The sequence below is a fragment of the Micropterus salmoides genome, unplaced genomic scaffold, assembly GCF_014851395.1.
Source record: "Micropterus salmoides isolate LMB-PRFRI ecotype aquatic unplaced genomic scaffold, ASM1485139v1 Ms_hic_scaffold_5, whole genome shotgun sequence".
NCBI classification, from domain to species: domain Eukaryota; kingdom Metazoa; phylum Chordata; class Actinopteri; order Centrarchiformes; family Centrarchidae; genus Micropterus; species Micropterus salmoides.
In genome coordinates, this window is record NW_024044237.1 from 19707597 (window position 1) to 19723500 (window position 15904).

Sequence of the window (15904 nt, forward strand, 5' to 3'; positions counted from 1 at the left end):
CATCGAAACTACAGACACAACAAGAGCGTCGGGGCACTTGGTGGGATTATGAGGGGTGTGTTTGTACCTGTGCCTGTTCGTGCTCATGTAAATCCCTCACTGTCACAGGTCAGAGGGATGTTTCTGGGGGAAGAGGAGCTTCGTGAGATAGTGTGATGAGAGAAGAAAGCAAAGTGGGAGGAGGGAACAGGGAGATGAAAGGAAAAACAAGATCGTAAATTTTCACCAGGACAGACAAATAAAACTCTCTCATACCCCGCCTCTCTCTCTCTTGCTCTATTTTTTTGTCATGAATGTGAGCCGGCCTTTGTTTTCCAGAAAACGCCCCGACCCCAAACTCCTCTCCCCTTGTGCCAATCACCCGAAACCATCCCTATAAAACTAAAACCATTGCAAACAAAAATCCCATATGCATTTCTTTTTTGTCTCTCCTCCCAGTGGGCTCCCAAATGACCAATAACACCACGCTCTGTACAAAAGCTAGTATTTATTCTCTCTTGAGTTACAATCAAGTATTTTCACACTGGAGAAAAATAAATAAACATCTTGTTCAATAAATATTATAGAGATATGACATGATCATAATCTTTAGCGACATCATCCAAGGCACATTGCAAAGATACATTAGATTTATTCTGAAAAGGAAATTAAGCCATCTGTAAGTTGCCAAAAGGAAAATAGTCATGTTTTAAAAGGCATGAAAAATTATAAAGGAATAGTTTGGGAAACGTGCTTATTTGCTTTCTTTCTGAGAGTAAGATGAGAAGACCAATACCACTTTCAAATGTCTGTTAAACATGAAACTAGAGCCAGAAGACAGTTAAGTTAGCTTGGTTGAAGCAACGCGTTAAAGAAAGGACCTCCTTAGTAACTGTCACGGTCACAGGTTGTCATTTGTGATATGTGATTTGTGTCACTAAAAAGTGACAGTACAGATATGGCCACATGACAGTAGTGTGCAGTATATTATAGCAAGGAGCAACTTTTCATTCAGACTGTGATGGACAATGAATGATACCTGTCAAGTATTTTGATTTAGTTTCTCTCTGTATCTATTTGTTAACCTAAATGAACTGAAACCAATGGCGAGATAAGTGCACAGGCGACACAAGAAGAGGACAGATCCGGCTCAAACACCCAGTCAAGTGAGCAACACTGTGGGTAAGGAGCGCAACGGCAGCAGAGCCGTGGTTCTGGTGAGGCCAGCATTCTTTTCTTGTCATTGGCAATCAACGCATTCAGCATATAACTTGTGCAAATGCTCTGCAGCCAGAAGGCTTAAAAAGTAGATCTCTGTTAGGTGCCTAACAACCCTACAATGATAACAAGTTTCCACAACTCCAACATGTCGTTTTTACACCTTGGTTTTTGTCTGGCACTGGATTTTGTCACATTTGGACAGAATCAGGCTCACATTTCCCCCTCTTGTTTCCAGTCTTTATGCTGGGCTAAGCTAACTGTCTGCTGACCATCTTCATATTCAATGTACAAATGTGAGAGTGGATGGTCTCATCTTACTCAGCAGTAAAGCAAGTAAGCATATTTTCCAAAATGTTTAACTATTTCTTTATACACACAACTGTGTTTCTTTTAGGAAAATGATTCTATTCTATGTGAAGTTTTCAGTCTGTGTTAAATATGTCTTGCTATAGAAGGAAATCATTAAAAAGTGGTAAAAAGAATGAGCGCTAAATCAAATGGTATGTTAAGGCACCTAACCACAATAAATGTATGTGTGTGTGTGTGTGTGTGTGTGCGTGTGTTTGACCACCTCTCTGTCTGGACACTATGTGTAGCACTGTTGTAGAGTTACTGTAACTGAACAACCGAGTTCTGATTACTCAGCAATACCCCTCTGCCCGTTATTTCCCGTGCTCATCCCCCTGACTCACCCATCCTCCCATCTTCCTCTCCTTTTCTTGCTTCTCCATCCCTCTGGCCATTTCCTTCTCCCCTTTTGTCTTTTTCCCATTCAGAAATGTTTCCTTCTTCCTTTAGAGAAAATGAATGTTTGCTGATTCACACATCTGGGGTCACTGAATCAGTTCTCACTCAATGGCTGCACTGTCTGTCTCGCTGCCTGTCACACTCGTCACACTCTCTACCCCCGTGTGTGTGTGTGTGTGTAACCACCTACAGTGGTATTTCTGTTGATCTATGAGCCGTGAAGTCCAGTAACTCAGCCCAGTCTCAGTGTGTCTCGCTCAACAAGCTGCTATGTGCATCAGACGGGTGACAGTGCTGGTAATGTGTTGGCTTTGTGTTTGTTATATTCCATTAGCACTTCTGGTGACCTGCCAAATAGTCCTTCATTCACTTATTCCAGTACGGTATGAATGAATGTGTTAAGCATGAATGTGTTTATGTGAGTTTGTCTGTTAAAGCTCTCAATTTGTTTCCACTCAGATTTTGTGCAAATGACAGATTTCTGATATACTGCACTTGTGTGTGTTGGCTTCTCAGCCTCTGAGTCTCTTCTTGAGGCGGTTAAAGTCCTTCGCCGATCGCCACAGCCAACTCTGTAGCTCTCGCAATATCCAAAATCCCTCTACCTTCTGGCGAAGTCGTTCATGGTCGGCCGCACCGACAACAGCGAAGAGGAGGAGGAGGTGGGGGAAAGGAGCGGTGTCAGAGGAGGCGAAAGGAGGGAGGTGCCCCTCTGTAAAGACAAAGGGATGGGTTGGGAGAGGAGGGTGTGCTCCTCACCCGCACCGAACTGGTAGAGGAGAGAGGGTAGACAGGGGAGGTTGAAGGGTCGGGGGGAGGAGGGAGCGAGGAGGCCGACGCTGATGATGGAATGTCGAGGAAGAAGAGGTAGCTTCCATGTCTATTTGCTTCTCCTCCTCCATTAATAACACTCTGCTTCGCTCTACAATAAATCCATCTTCTTTTCTGAGTGTGTCTGGCTGAAGTGAGTTCAGGTTGTAGCTGTACTGATTGTTGGCGTTGGTTTGGATGGTCTGTTGTCGAAGGGAGCCTTCTGTGCCCGGGTACGACACGTCTACCCTGGGTTCAGGCTGCCTGTCCATCTCCTCTCCATCCTCGTTGATACTTAACAACCTTCTCCTCCTCCCCCATCTCTCCACCCCTCCCTCTCGCTCCAGCTCCTCCTCTTCATCCTCCCCTACTCTCTCCTCTTCGCTGGCGGTCCATTTCCTGCTCTCTGGCTCTTCCCTCCTCCCTCTCCTCCCTCTTTCTCCTCTTCCCTTCTCCCTCGATCCGCCAATCCTTCCTCCAGCGGCGGTCGCCTCCGCTCTCCTGCCCTCTTTCCCTCTCCTTTTCTCCACCAGGTCTACGGTGACGCCATCCTCCCTCTCTCCTCCAACCACCCTTGTCCCGCTTCTTCTTTGGTTGGTACGCTGACCGGATTCTGTCCTCGTCCCGGCTCTGGACCTGTAAAGGCTCTGGCTCATGAGTGGAGCTGGTCGGTCGACTCCAGCCCCCCTCTGAGGGTACTGCAGCTCTCCAGTGCTAACTCCCAGGTTTGCAGAAGGAGGAGGAAGTGCGTAACCGAGGGTGGTCATCAGTGCGGATATGGAGCCCAGCAGCCCATCCAGGCCTGTGCAAAAGTGCAGCAGGGAGGTCTTGAGGGAAGGGCAGAGGGTGGAGCGGGCCAACTCCCTGACGGCTGCCAGCAGCACAGAGTAGGCCTTCTGGTTTTGGGCAAGCCGAGCTTGGTTCTCCAGGCCGTGCCACAGCTCCAGGCGGGTGGCCGCACTGGGCAGGGACAGAGCCGTGCTGTTGGGCCGTGGAGGGGAGAAGTCTTTCTCGTTGAATGGAGGGCCAAGATAGGTCAGCTGGAGGAAATATACAGAAATGAGAAGAAAAGATGAGAATGTTTAAACGATAATTGTGGTTTATTACTTTGTTTGGGCCATCGTTCATCCTAATGCTTTACACACCATCATGACTATGCAGTAAAGTTTGTCAGGCCAAGAAACATGATCAGACAGGTTGTAAATAAGCCAACAGTTTAGCCTGTTTATTTGGAGGTTAAACTGAAAGTTGTTGTGTCTGTAATAATCTCTCAATACACAGGAAAGCCTTGTGTGTACAAATAAAACAGGTATAGTAGGACAAAGTTGAACCGGAAAGTCAACCCTCTAAACTGTGATGGAACAATGACTTTGCTGTTTGACTTTGTTTTCTTTTCTGAATTAGGTTGGCTAACTGATCTGAATTGACTGCTCATGTTTCTTGGCTTGACAGACTTCTTTATATTTATTTCTGAGACATTTGCAGCAATTAACATGGTGAGTACAATGTTATGTGTACACAGAAGATCAATGACCAAAACTACACAAATAAGATACAGGTGAGACTAAATTCTTTAAGGTAGGCTAATCAATCAATAACAATAGTGTCCTTGGGGAACTTTTACAGTAGGTTTCTGTAAATAACATTACTACATTATTACTCTATACCTGCCATTATGAATTGGTGCTATATAAATAAAATTGAATTGAACTGCCATCAAGAAATAGTTACACTATGTTACTCCCTTTAAAACCAGAAATGGTTGTTTTTACTTTTCCGTTTGTGTATGGATTAAACAAACAAATGCTAATTGGTGCTGGACAGGGCCAGGCCAACTGTTTCCTGCTGTTTCTTGTGTTTATGCTAAGCCTTGACAACCAGCTTCTGGCAGTTGCATCATATTTAGTGATTTTCTCATCTGAATCTCTGCAAGTCATGTCACAAACATGACTTGATGTTTGTAGCTTCCCTAAATGGCTCTTCCAAATCCTGAAGGGAATATCTGTCTCTTCAGTGGCTAAATGCTCCACTATGTTCACCAGCTAGTCTAACTTTGTCCGTCTGCAGTTTGTTGTTGGACAGGTAGGGCACAGTGGGTTTTTAAAGCTTTTTCACTGAAAACTGCTGCCTGGTGTGGCCAAAAAACGACGCCATGAGAGTGAGTGGTGAGATTGAACCACAACAGTAAAGTTGCTGGCCGGACAGCTAAACAATGAGCTGAAACTCTCAATGAAATTCTGTAAAGCTGAGGAGAGCTGCAGATTTAGGTGATAATTCTCTGTAGGTTTATGTGAGCGACCCCTTTCATTGTCACATTGTTTTCACAATGTGATTTAATACATTGGTGTTTTAAAATACAGATTTTAGCCGCTTTAATGGGAACCTTTGTAGCAGTGTTTCTCATTGGGATAAAGTTCCTTCAGAGGTGAACATTTTTCAAAAAGTGTTCATACCTGTTTTGAAGTGAAGTTAATACATACATTTAAATTTATGAAAAACTGATTAAATCAAAAACATTTCCATGGAAGAAATTATAAAAAACAGAATTGTATCCTAAAATAATAATACTCACATATATGTCTTGATTTCCTTGAGCTGATACTCCAGGTATTTGGTCAGCTCGTACGTGCTTTCTATCGAACTCCTCTCGCTGGCCAGGTTGTGTGAAGGATCCAGGGCTGTTGCCATGGCAGCAGCCAATAGCAAGACGAGCTGCTGTTGATGGACTGTGGAGACATAAAAAAAAAAAAAAGACTGATTAAAACTCAGACAGACGGTGTGAGATGTTTCTTTAATGGCACTCACATCATTGGTGTCCAAGCGATAATTAACACACACTGCAGAGGTATTTGTAGTCATAGCAATGAGGTGAAATTTCTCCCCTGACATTATTTTCTCAGACATTTTGTGATTATTTAACTTGGATGCTTGGTTTTTAATGAATTTGATGATTTGAGAGCTCAACAGACAAAAATCACCCCCAGCAACAGTTTCCACGCTTTGCTCCAGTCTTCGCACCATCACACTGTTTATAGGAATTTTTTTTACAATATTCTGGTTTATTTCTTTGTCTCTATGGTGATGGCCTTGTCTGTTTATGTATCGCCAGGTCAGAGTCATCTGACACTGCCAATAAAGCTTTTTCCGTTTCCAATCTAATTTTAGAGGTTTCTGGCTGTCGGAGGTTTACTCTGGCTTCAAATAAAACCTCGCGTAATAGCTTCAGACAGTCAGACAAATGGCTCCTATGTTCAATGCACCAGCCTTAGACAGACACACACACACACACACACACACACGTTCATTCCTGACCAATATCCCCAAAACAAAGACATGTGGCTTTCTTTACAATCACAAACATTAATGTGTTTGTATCTGCTGTATGTTGTATGTGCTGTGGACTTCTTGTTTAGGTTTCAGAGTGTTTGTGTGGGTGTTTTATGTTACTGTGTGAGTGTTTGTGAGAATGTTTGTAGCCGTAATTATATATGTGGATTAAATTCACATGGCAGTGAGTGTACACAATGATTTTGAGTCTGTGTTTGTGTGTGAGAGACAGAGAGAGGGGGTTGTAACACTGGAAACCTTTTAGTGCCCTTGTTTCATACAGGGAAAATTGGAGCTGAAAGGTGGTTTTCAACTTGAGGAACGTCATGTACGTCCTCTTCTCTTTGTCCCCTGCTTTCTGTGTCTGGACGTGTCCACTTTCACACTCTCTAACCCTCTCTCTCTCAACACTTCCTCGGCCCTTTCACTCCAGCACGGCACACATCCTCCTCCTTCGTCGTCTCTGCTCTCCATCATCCTCTCCCATCCTGTCTGCGCTCTCTCTGTCTGTGTCATCCTTCTGACACCCAGACGGAGGGCAGTGATTCATGCTTGTAATCATGGGCAAAACATGCTGCTGTTCAACAGGTGTGAATTATGTATTGCACAAGTGTATTTGACCCTGTCAGCTTTCTCTCTTTCGCTCACTCTGTCTTTCTCTGACTCACCTCGGGCCTCCCGTTGCCTCACCAATTTGAATACCTTCTCTTCTTGAACAAGCCCCACCGCACTCAGACTTTCCTTTCTTTGTCCTCATACCTCCCCATGTTTCTTCCCTTTTCTCCTCTTGATGCTCATATCTCTTTTCTGCCTCGGGTTAAAATAACATCAGCCAATTAACCCCGATTACAGCTCTCTCTCTATTGCCCTTTTTTTCTTTTTCTTTCATCTATCCGTCACAGCTGGCCCCACAGGATGAAAATTAGTTTTTAAGCAAAAGGCTTAAACACTTGCAAAACGTTTAACTTCAGCACGTTTCCAGTGGTTCTAAGAAAACGAGTTCTGAAACAGTCAACACCTTTTTCCTCTGACTCAACCGCTAACATTTACGTGTCAGTATGCACTCCCAAACAGGGTTTGGTAGAAAATGAATGATGTTATGTACTCTATACTACTCAATACCAAAACGGCTATTGTCTGCAGTGCCACTTAAAACAAGAATGTGTATAATTGCAGTACGCATGAAACTTTGTCTTTACAAAATGTGTCACAGAAGAAAATATCCAGAAATTAAGTTTCATGTTTAGTTTTTTGTCTTATCTGCCCTTACTGAGGATGTTAAGCAATCGGAAAGAACACAAATCACTAGAATACACTGACAAGAGTTAATCCCTTTGATTATGTTACAAATTGCGATGATGACATGGTAACGAGGAACTGTGATGACATTTCTTTTTAAAGTAACCTATTCTGCTTCCAAAATATTCAATCAAGGTCAAGCTCCCTGAAAAAAACCCTATGCTCATCCAATGACTTTTGACAGATTGAATGGCAGATTGGGAAAGTTTCAAATTAAAACAGGATTAGAAATGCTTGTCATCAGAGTGACATGGACAAAACCTGAACAAACAACCAAGCCAGCTGCTTTATTTTAAAAAAAAAACAGCTCCTTCATCTCTGATCTCTTCCACTACCTGTTGACCCCAAGTTGTCGGCTACATCAAAGCATCCTAACAGACTATTTTCTAAAACACTGTGGTTGGGCCGGGGCAACTCCCACATGCTCCCACACACACCTTGAAATCAGTCAACTAGGACAGCCCCCGTCAGCCAAGCCTTCTCCGACCTCTTCAACCGCAAAAGCCTCATCACCTGTCAGAAGCAATAAGCATCTTTCAGCGACGCCTGAACATTTGGAGCTCATCAAGCCACGGGCTCCCCCCCGGAACATCCTCCATCAGCATCAAAACACCCCGAAATTAGCACGACATCGTTGACTCTCAGAGTAAATAGCCCTGAAGGGAAAGGACACACACTATGCAAAAATGGTCATTTTCAGAAGGAATAAACAGGTATCAAAAACAAAATGAGCCTTGCACAGAGACAGAAAATTCTCCCTGGCAAAAATCAACCCAAACAGTTCCAAAGCATTTCCTTTTGTCTGCAGCCACATGCTCGGAGATGATTGCCAGACGTGAAATTCTCTTGTTGTTTTGATTGAACGCTGACATGTCTAAAAGCATCCTGCACTGTGGCTTAAAACAAACGCTCTTTTGTACGAGTAAACTGAGATAACTCAAACCCAGAGCCATGTTGCAGTTATATAATATTATATTGAGTAACTACCATATAGCCGGCATATAGCCCGACTTCAAGCGGGAGCCCTGCAGGCTTGGGGCTGTGTCTGTGTACCTGGCAGTGGAAGCACTCTGCAGGGCAGGGTTGAAACCAGAACATTCTCCATGGGAGGATTGCATTACAGCAACACAGGGGTTCTCTACAACGGCCGACCATGACCTGCCTCTGTGCACTTATGTGTATGTGTGACTCTGTGCACATCTTGGCAGACATACTTGTTAGGTTTACACACATGCACGAGCAGGGGAGCTCCATTATTCACAACAGATCAAATCGTTATCTACGTCTTTTTCGCTGATGTAAAGTCAGATCTGGCATTCGGGAGTCTGGCTGCCATCTGCAATACAGAGCCGAACATGAAGTTCAGGCGCCAGAGCTTCTGAGCTCCATAAAGCTCAAAGTTAAACACCACCACAGCGATGGGGTTCAGAGTTGAATTTTGGGGCCCAAGGTTGCGTTCAGGGGCAAAAAGAGCCTTGTAACGCACTTGACATTTTACACTCCAGACGGTGTTTTGGTAAACCGGTGACCCAGTGTTTGTGTCTGTTGTACCGCTTCCATCTGAGGGGGCTAGCATTTCATCTTTCCCAGCATGCACCACCATTTGAGGTTTTAAACAAGCACTTAAACAGAATTTGGTGTTGTGGGAAACCCATGTGCAAGTTAATCTCTCTGGTCTGGTCCAGGAAAACTAGCTCCAGTGCCAGAAGAGGTTGCCCTCCATTGCTCTAACCACTTGAAAGAGGTCTTAAACAAAAACGAAACATCAGTATATAGGAGATGTTATGAATTCAGTCCAAATTAGATGTTTATCATTTCCAGTGTAACTTTGATTAGGATGACTACAGCATATTTATTTTTATACATTGTAAAAATAGACAAGATTTAACATTAATGCAGAGTGATTTTGTAACAAGAGGTTGTAACATCATCCATGGTGGGTCTTCCAGAACCAAAACGACATGCTGCCTTCAACATCCTCACTCTTCACACTTCAGTGTGTTATCTATTCACTGGGCAGAACTGTGCAGAACTCTGCTCCACCAGAGGACAATATTAGACAACATTAGTGACAGAAATGGCGATGTATCCAGCCATGTTTCAAGCTGTATTCCCTGAATGAGACATGGGTGTTATATGTTATGTTATGAGTGATTTAAGACAGATCAAAATCCACTCTTCAGTCAGTCTTCAGGCACTGCTCTAGAAATCAATACCTACAAATCTTTTATCTGATTTAGTACATGAATTGTTTTTAATGCAATTTTTTCTGTCCAGAAGTGATGAAAGAAATCTGGTTACGATCTGAACTGACAATTTGATCTGGGCTGCAATTCTGAAAAAGCTCCTGGGATAAAACGCTGTAACGCCAGGTTCACGTCATATCATTCAGAATGTGATTTAGAGCAGCAGAGTCAGCAAAACATCCCGTCAGCTGAAGTTAGAGGCATCAGAAATTTCTTACAGCTGAAAAGAATTACAGAAGTGTCAACAAACAGTTGGAGAAATGGCTGCAAATCCTCAATCCCTGGCAGTTACATCTAAGTTAAATCCAATCTTAACACTAATAGAATTGATTAATCTAATTTAAAATAAAATGAACCATAAACTTTTTTCAAAATGTGATTGATTTCATATGTTATCAAGCACATAAAACATATATGCTAATTTAGGCTCATTAAATGATGTGCCATCAGTTTTGTATTGGACTAACAAGTGAACACTCAAGTCAGAATAACAGGAGGTTTTACTGTCCTTCCTGTTCCGCCCACGTCGTGTGCGTGCAGCATACACTCACTTACTAGCTTTTTCCAGAGATTGTAATCGTATTCCACAGTCCTCTTCAGCAACCACACTTGTTTAGGTGTCATCACCAACTCAAATTCGGCTCTTATGACAACACCTGAGAAATTCACATAAGATGAAGAAGACTGTAGGATATGCTCGAAAGCTAATAAGTAAACCCGGAGTTTAGAATATTTGATCAGAGATGCATTTCCATCATAAATGAGTCTCCACACTCTTTAAGTTAGTTCATCATTCAGTACCATTAAAATCCACACAATGTAGCCATCTTGTTGCTTTAAAATTGTATCTATAACCAGTTTTTTTTTACTTCACATGTGTCTTGCATATTTGTTGTCATCTCGCTAATGTGTCAGAGACAGAGCTGGAGGCTCATTGTGGCTTCGTTGACAGAAAAGACCCATCGTTGCCAAACTCTTGCGTAGTTTTTAAAAATTATTCTGCTGCAATGTACCTGGTGGCAATTCTTCCTCCTGTCATAACACTTACCCTAAACATAAACACACCTGTGCAGGATGCCTGGGACAAAAACATGTACACATCAAAGGCCTGATGTCAGAGATAGAGCCACAGTGGAAACAGACAGAGACAAGCGTTTGGCCGCCGCCGAGGTGAGTGAGGGTGAGCGACAGTCCGGGGTCAGGGTCAGAGTTGTGTGTCTGTGTACAGTTAAAGGCCAGATTTATGTGCAACCTGTACTCAATCAAATGTGCATTCCTCCACTAACTCAACACACACAAACGAGAAAATACATGCACACATACGCATCCAGACAGTGAACTAGAGCGCAGATCCATGTATGCACAGACGTTATACTGAATAAATACATATAAACAAACCATTGTGTACTCAAGGACACACACACGCTTTTCCCATCACTTCTCCCATGAGATTCCTTCCTCTGCAGTTTGTTCATACTGAATTTCAAATTGATCCTCTTGGCACTGGACACACACTGGCGTTGCCAAATAACATCAATGACCCAAAAACAAACACATAAAAAAAATCCAATAAAAATTCTGTTTATGTCCAGAAACTCTCTGCGCAACAATTTCTCGCTAGTCGTAAACTCAGTGTCCTCTGTTTAGTTCCCCTTTTTACCCTGATGTCTGTCTCCCTCTGTAACTTATAAGCCAGTCCATCCATGTCTTTTTTAAACTCTGTGGATTCCACTCGCTCCACACTTTATCGCCATTTTTGGTTTCAATTTTGTTGTCGCTTCATCCCCCCCCCCCCCAAATCTTCCTGAAACATAAAACTTCCAGTTTCAAGTCTCCTTCCCTTCTCTCCCTAATTACCGTTCCTCTCTCTTCCTTTCACTAATTGGCTCCACCCGTTCCCTCCATCAGCATCTTTTATCCCCCCCTCCCCTTTGCCCTTTTCAGCCCTTCGGGTTTTAATTTACCTCTTAACACCACCCCACACTCCCCCGCTACCCTCTCTCCGGCTACACCCAACCTCCACCTCTTTGTTTTCATTTTTTTAAAATGACCTAAAAATCAGACACATGAATTTATCGCTGAAGACATTTTTCAAGTGAAAAAATGGAAACTCTCCTCTAGGTCCAGCTTCTCACATGTATAGTGTACATCATGAGGATTTGCTGATGTTTATTTAAACCAAGACATTTGAAGATGCCACCTGGGGATTTAGAAAATTGTGATTTTGAAATGCTGTGATTTTTATGAACATTAATTGTTAATAAAACATATTTGTTATAGTTGCAGCCCTGTAGGGCCTTTCTTTAGTCTGTTTCCCCTTGTTAATTTTTTGTTAAATGTTTTATGTTTTATCTTACTGGTCTTTTGCATCACTTTCGGTCAGCTTTTTATATATTTGTTGATTGACTGTATTAATATATTATCTTTTAGTTTAATGGCTAGGCAGGCCCCTGAGCTATGTCTTCTTGGAATATGTGTTAGTTATGTATTAGTTTGGGTGTTAGTGTTACTATTAGCATGATGGTGTGTCTTTCATGCGGTACGTTGTCTGCTGTGAGCTGCTTGACTTGTGTATATTTTGTTATTTGTTGCTGTGCATGAACAAATAAAGTTATATACTTATCTACTCAATTTAAGTATTTCAATAAACTGCATGCCACTTTTTACTTCAGCTGCACTACGGTTCAGAGGTAAATATTGTCCTTTTTACACTTTACATTTATTTCACTGTGCAGATTAAGATTTTATGGATCTAAAATGAGCATTTAAAATATACGATGCATTGTTATACAGACATTAACACTGCTCAATAGTAGATCCTTTAAATTAGCTCCACCCTGAACCACCATGACATTAAAATGTTGGTAACATAATTTTTTCAGACTATTAAAAGAGTACTTTTATGTTGTTGAATTACTAAGGTTACTTAACTAATGGATCTGGATCTTAGCGTGAGGAAAGATATTTTGGGGTCTTGAAGGATAGAGACAGAGGGGAGCAGGAGGAGGAGGAGGAAGACAGGATTTGAAAGGGAGGAGGGAGAGGAAAAGGAGTTGGTGGAGGGAAGAGTTTTGTGAAGCGAGGGGCCATGTTAATTTGGGAAAAATGTAAACAGCATGTGTAACTGTTCAAAGCGTGACCGACTCATTTTATATCATTCCCCCCGTCTCTCTCCTCTCTCTTTCCCTCTGGGTGCTGCTAACTTCTGTCAATCGTGAATCTGCACTGCATTAACCCCTCTACCGCCAGTTCCTCTTTCCTTATCCCTCCCTATCTGTATTTACTTTTATCTGTCTCTACCTCTCTTTACCCTCGTCCACCCCCAACACACACACACACATGCACACACACAAATGTCCTCTTGACATCCACATATATATACCGTGAAGAATTGAGGATGGCGCTGAGCAAATCAAAAGATGTGAAAGGTTCTTTTTCACATCCCCTGCTCTCTCTCTCTCTCTCTCTTTTCACTCCTCCTTTGTTTCCTCCTTGGCCGGTCCGTTTGCTGGTCCAACACACACTAACGCTTTTATCTGAAACACACCGACACTAATTCAACCCTCGCAGCAATAACAGGCCTTGTCTGTGTGTGTGTGTGTGTGTGTGTGCTTGTGTATGTGTATGTGTGTGGGGGGGGAGACAGAGGGGGGGATGTGTAATTAAAAGGAAGAAAAAACATGTTTCTGCAAACATGTGTTTTTGTGTGTGTCTACCTGGGGAGGCGAGTGTGTGTGTGTGTGTGTGTGTGTGTGTGTATGTGTGTGTGTGAGCATGGTCTTCAACAGCTGAGCTTTCTGTTTATTCATTTGAGTATCAGTGGGAGCAGCAGCTTGTTCTGCACTGGGCTCTCTCTATTTATTGTCCTTCTAAAGTTACACCAAATTTGCTCATGGCCGGGCCGGCTCACACGATGTGACCACCTAGGCGGGGGACGAGGAGGGCAACGGAGGATGACGGGAGGCAGGGGAGGGAGAGGGACGGAGAGGAACTTGGTGATCCTTTGTTCAGCGCATCATTTCATCACACAGCCATCCTTCAGTCTTTCCCTCTTTCCTTCACCTCCTTTTCCTTCCTTTCATAGACACGGAGCAGCAGCCGCACCAGTTATCCCAGGGGGGAAAAGTGTGTGTGTGTGTGTGTGTGTGTGTGTATGTGTGTGTGTCCTCTCACACCCTGACTAACGTGAATCATGTACTTTCTCATATCAGTGACAGCTAACTAGACAGGGGCTTTAGCTGCTTCTGACCCCCTCAACCCCTGTCATTTTTTACTGTGAATAAGATTCCCCCCTTCTCTATCTTTTATACATACATTTTCTTTCAGTCTTTTACTCCTCTTACTCCCCATCTCTCTCTCTTTTCATGGTCTGTTAATCTCACATTCCTCTCTGGTTGGCTTTGCATTTCTTAGAAAATCTGAAAAAACATTTGATTTTCTGTATTAATTCCTTAACCTCTGAGGTTTTGCTGGTGAGCCACCAAAACCATATGTTTCATCAGCTTCTCTAATTTGAAGAAATGATTTACAATCACCTCTCATTTATTTTTAAAACATCAGTACATTTAAACATTAAAAAAAAGTTTCTTTCCAGGGTAACAAACACACTTTGAAGGGAATATAAGAGCCTGTTTTAATTTCATTCTTTGCATAAATGTATGCACAATTAACCCACAAGATAGGATGATATTTAGAAAGGGGACATAAACAGAAAACTCACGCCCACATGTTATGTTGGCCTTCCCAACTTTGAACATTTTCACAACCTTTAGTATTAATTTGAATTGCAAGAAAAGAAATCTCAATATCAACGAACGACAGGAAAATTGCATCTAAATATTATAAAAGCCTCATTATTAGAGTAGAACAGGAATGACAGGCGTGTAAGTTTTCTAAAACTTCCATTAAAAAAAAAAGATTAATCTGCTTACCTCCACAACACCTTTTCATTTTTTCCTTTAATTCCGTTCAGTGCGCTCTCAGGAGTTCATCCGCTGGCAAATTTAGGAGCTGAAATAAACCGATAAGCGTCTCCGCTCCTCTCCTGGATTAGTTCGCTCTTTCAAATTAATCGCAAACTATTCTTAGTGCTCAATTAAATCTGGTCTCCTCCCTCAGACAGCACTGGAGGTGATGAAGGGAATAAATGCAGGTGATGTCGCTTTTTTAAATCCTATAATCGGCCGTATTGATTATATTAAAAGAAAGAGAGTCTCAGGATGGAGCTGAAATATTGACGATCCGCTGACTTGGTGCTTGTGGTCCGTGTGACGGACTGAACGACGGCAGAGCCTTTATGTAGGCTCCTTCCTCCTCCTCCTCCTCCTCTGTTTCTACCCTTTTCTCCCTTTCCTCCCCTCCTTCCCATCCCCGTTTCTCCTTATTTCGTTGTCCTCCTCCTCGGTGCTGGTGATTCACCGCGTTGAGGCATTGCAGCTCGACTTGACAGAGTCTCTTAACCACGGGACTTGTCACAACTCATTCCCGTCTCTCTCCCCTCGTCATCCCCCTGAACACGATCTGACTGAGGCCGTTTGATCTTTAATCTGCTTCCCTTTAATAAGGCGCGAGTCCGGCTGGATCAGTCCACTGCAGGCCAGCAGGACCCGGCAACCCAGCGACCCTTAAATCATTCAGGAAACCAGGAATTAGGTTATGTTCCCTCTCTACTTTATCTCTGTCTGTCCAACTTTTTGAAAAACGAGAAGTGTTCGCTTGCCTTTTTAAAAAGCCTATGGATTTTTTGGCCTACGTTTTCATCCAGGGGTCTTTATTTAAATAGCCTAAATGTAGGCTATTTTATAATAATAATTTCCCCTCGCTTTCTTTACGCAAAGTAGCCTAATCTTAAATTAGGCTACCTAATTTATAGGCATGTAAATTAAAACTTTCAAATAGGCTTTCAACAATGACCAATAATCAATCTCAACAATAGGCTATCATATAGTTTAAAAATCTGATGATTCAAAAGCCAATCGTATTTAGGCTTATTGAGTAACGCGGATAGTTGTGGACAGGACTATCAGAAGAATACGAGGGTCTATAAATTGTGGCCTTTCGTGATAAAGTTTCGACACAAGTAATCAGTGGGTCAAACAATAGGCTATTACCGTCTGCTTTCTGTCTGTTTCTTAGAAAGGAAGAGGATGAAGACAAGTGTTTGCCTGCTCCTCGGAGTTTCTTTCCTCTCCCTTCATTCCTCAGGTTTTAGTTTTTATTGACAGTGGGATTACGGTGATCTTCTTCTCTCACCTCCACCTGTCACTCAGTTGCAA

At 42.6% G+C, this 15904-nt stretch overlaps 1 protein-coding gene across 1 annotated transcript; it reads right to left on the minus strand.

The window, feature by feature from the left end:
* Positions 1–472: 472 nt before the first annotated feature.
* On the minus strand, positions 473–15115 carry clcf1 (cardiotrophin-like cytokine factor 1). The gene is given in 3 exon segments (XM_038698657.1): positions 473–3797; positions 5326–5483; positions 14561–15115. Coding segments are annotated over 3 exon segments (1515 nt in total). The 5' UTR covers positions 14580–15115; the 3' UTR covers positions 473–2459.
* Positions 15116–15904: the final 789 nt, after the last annotated feature.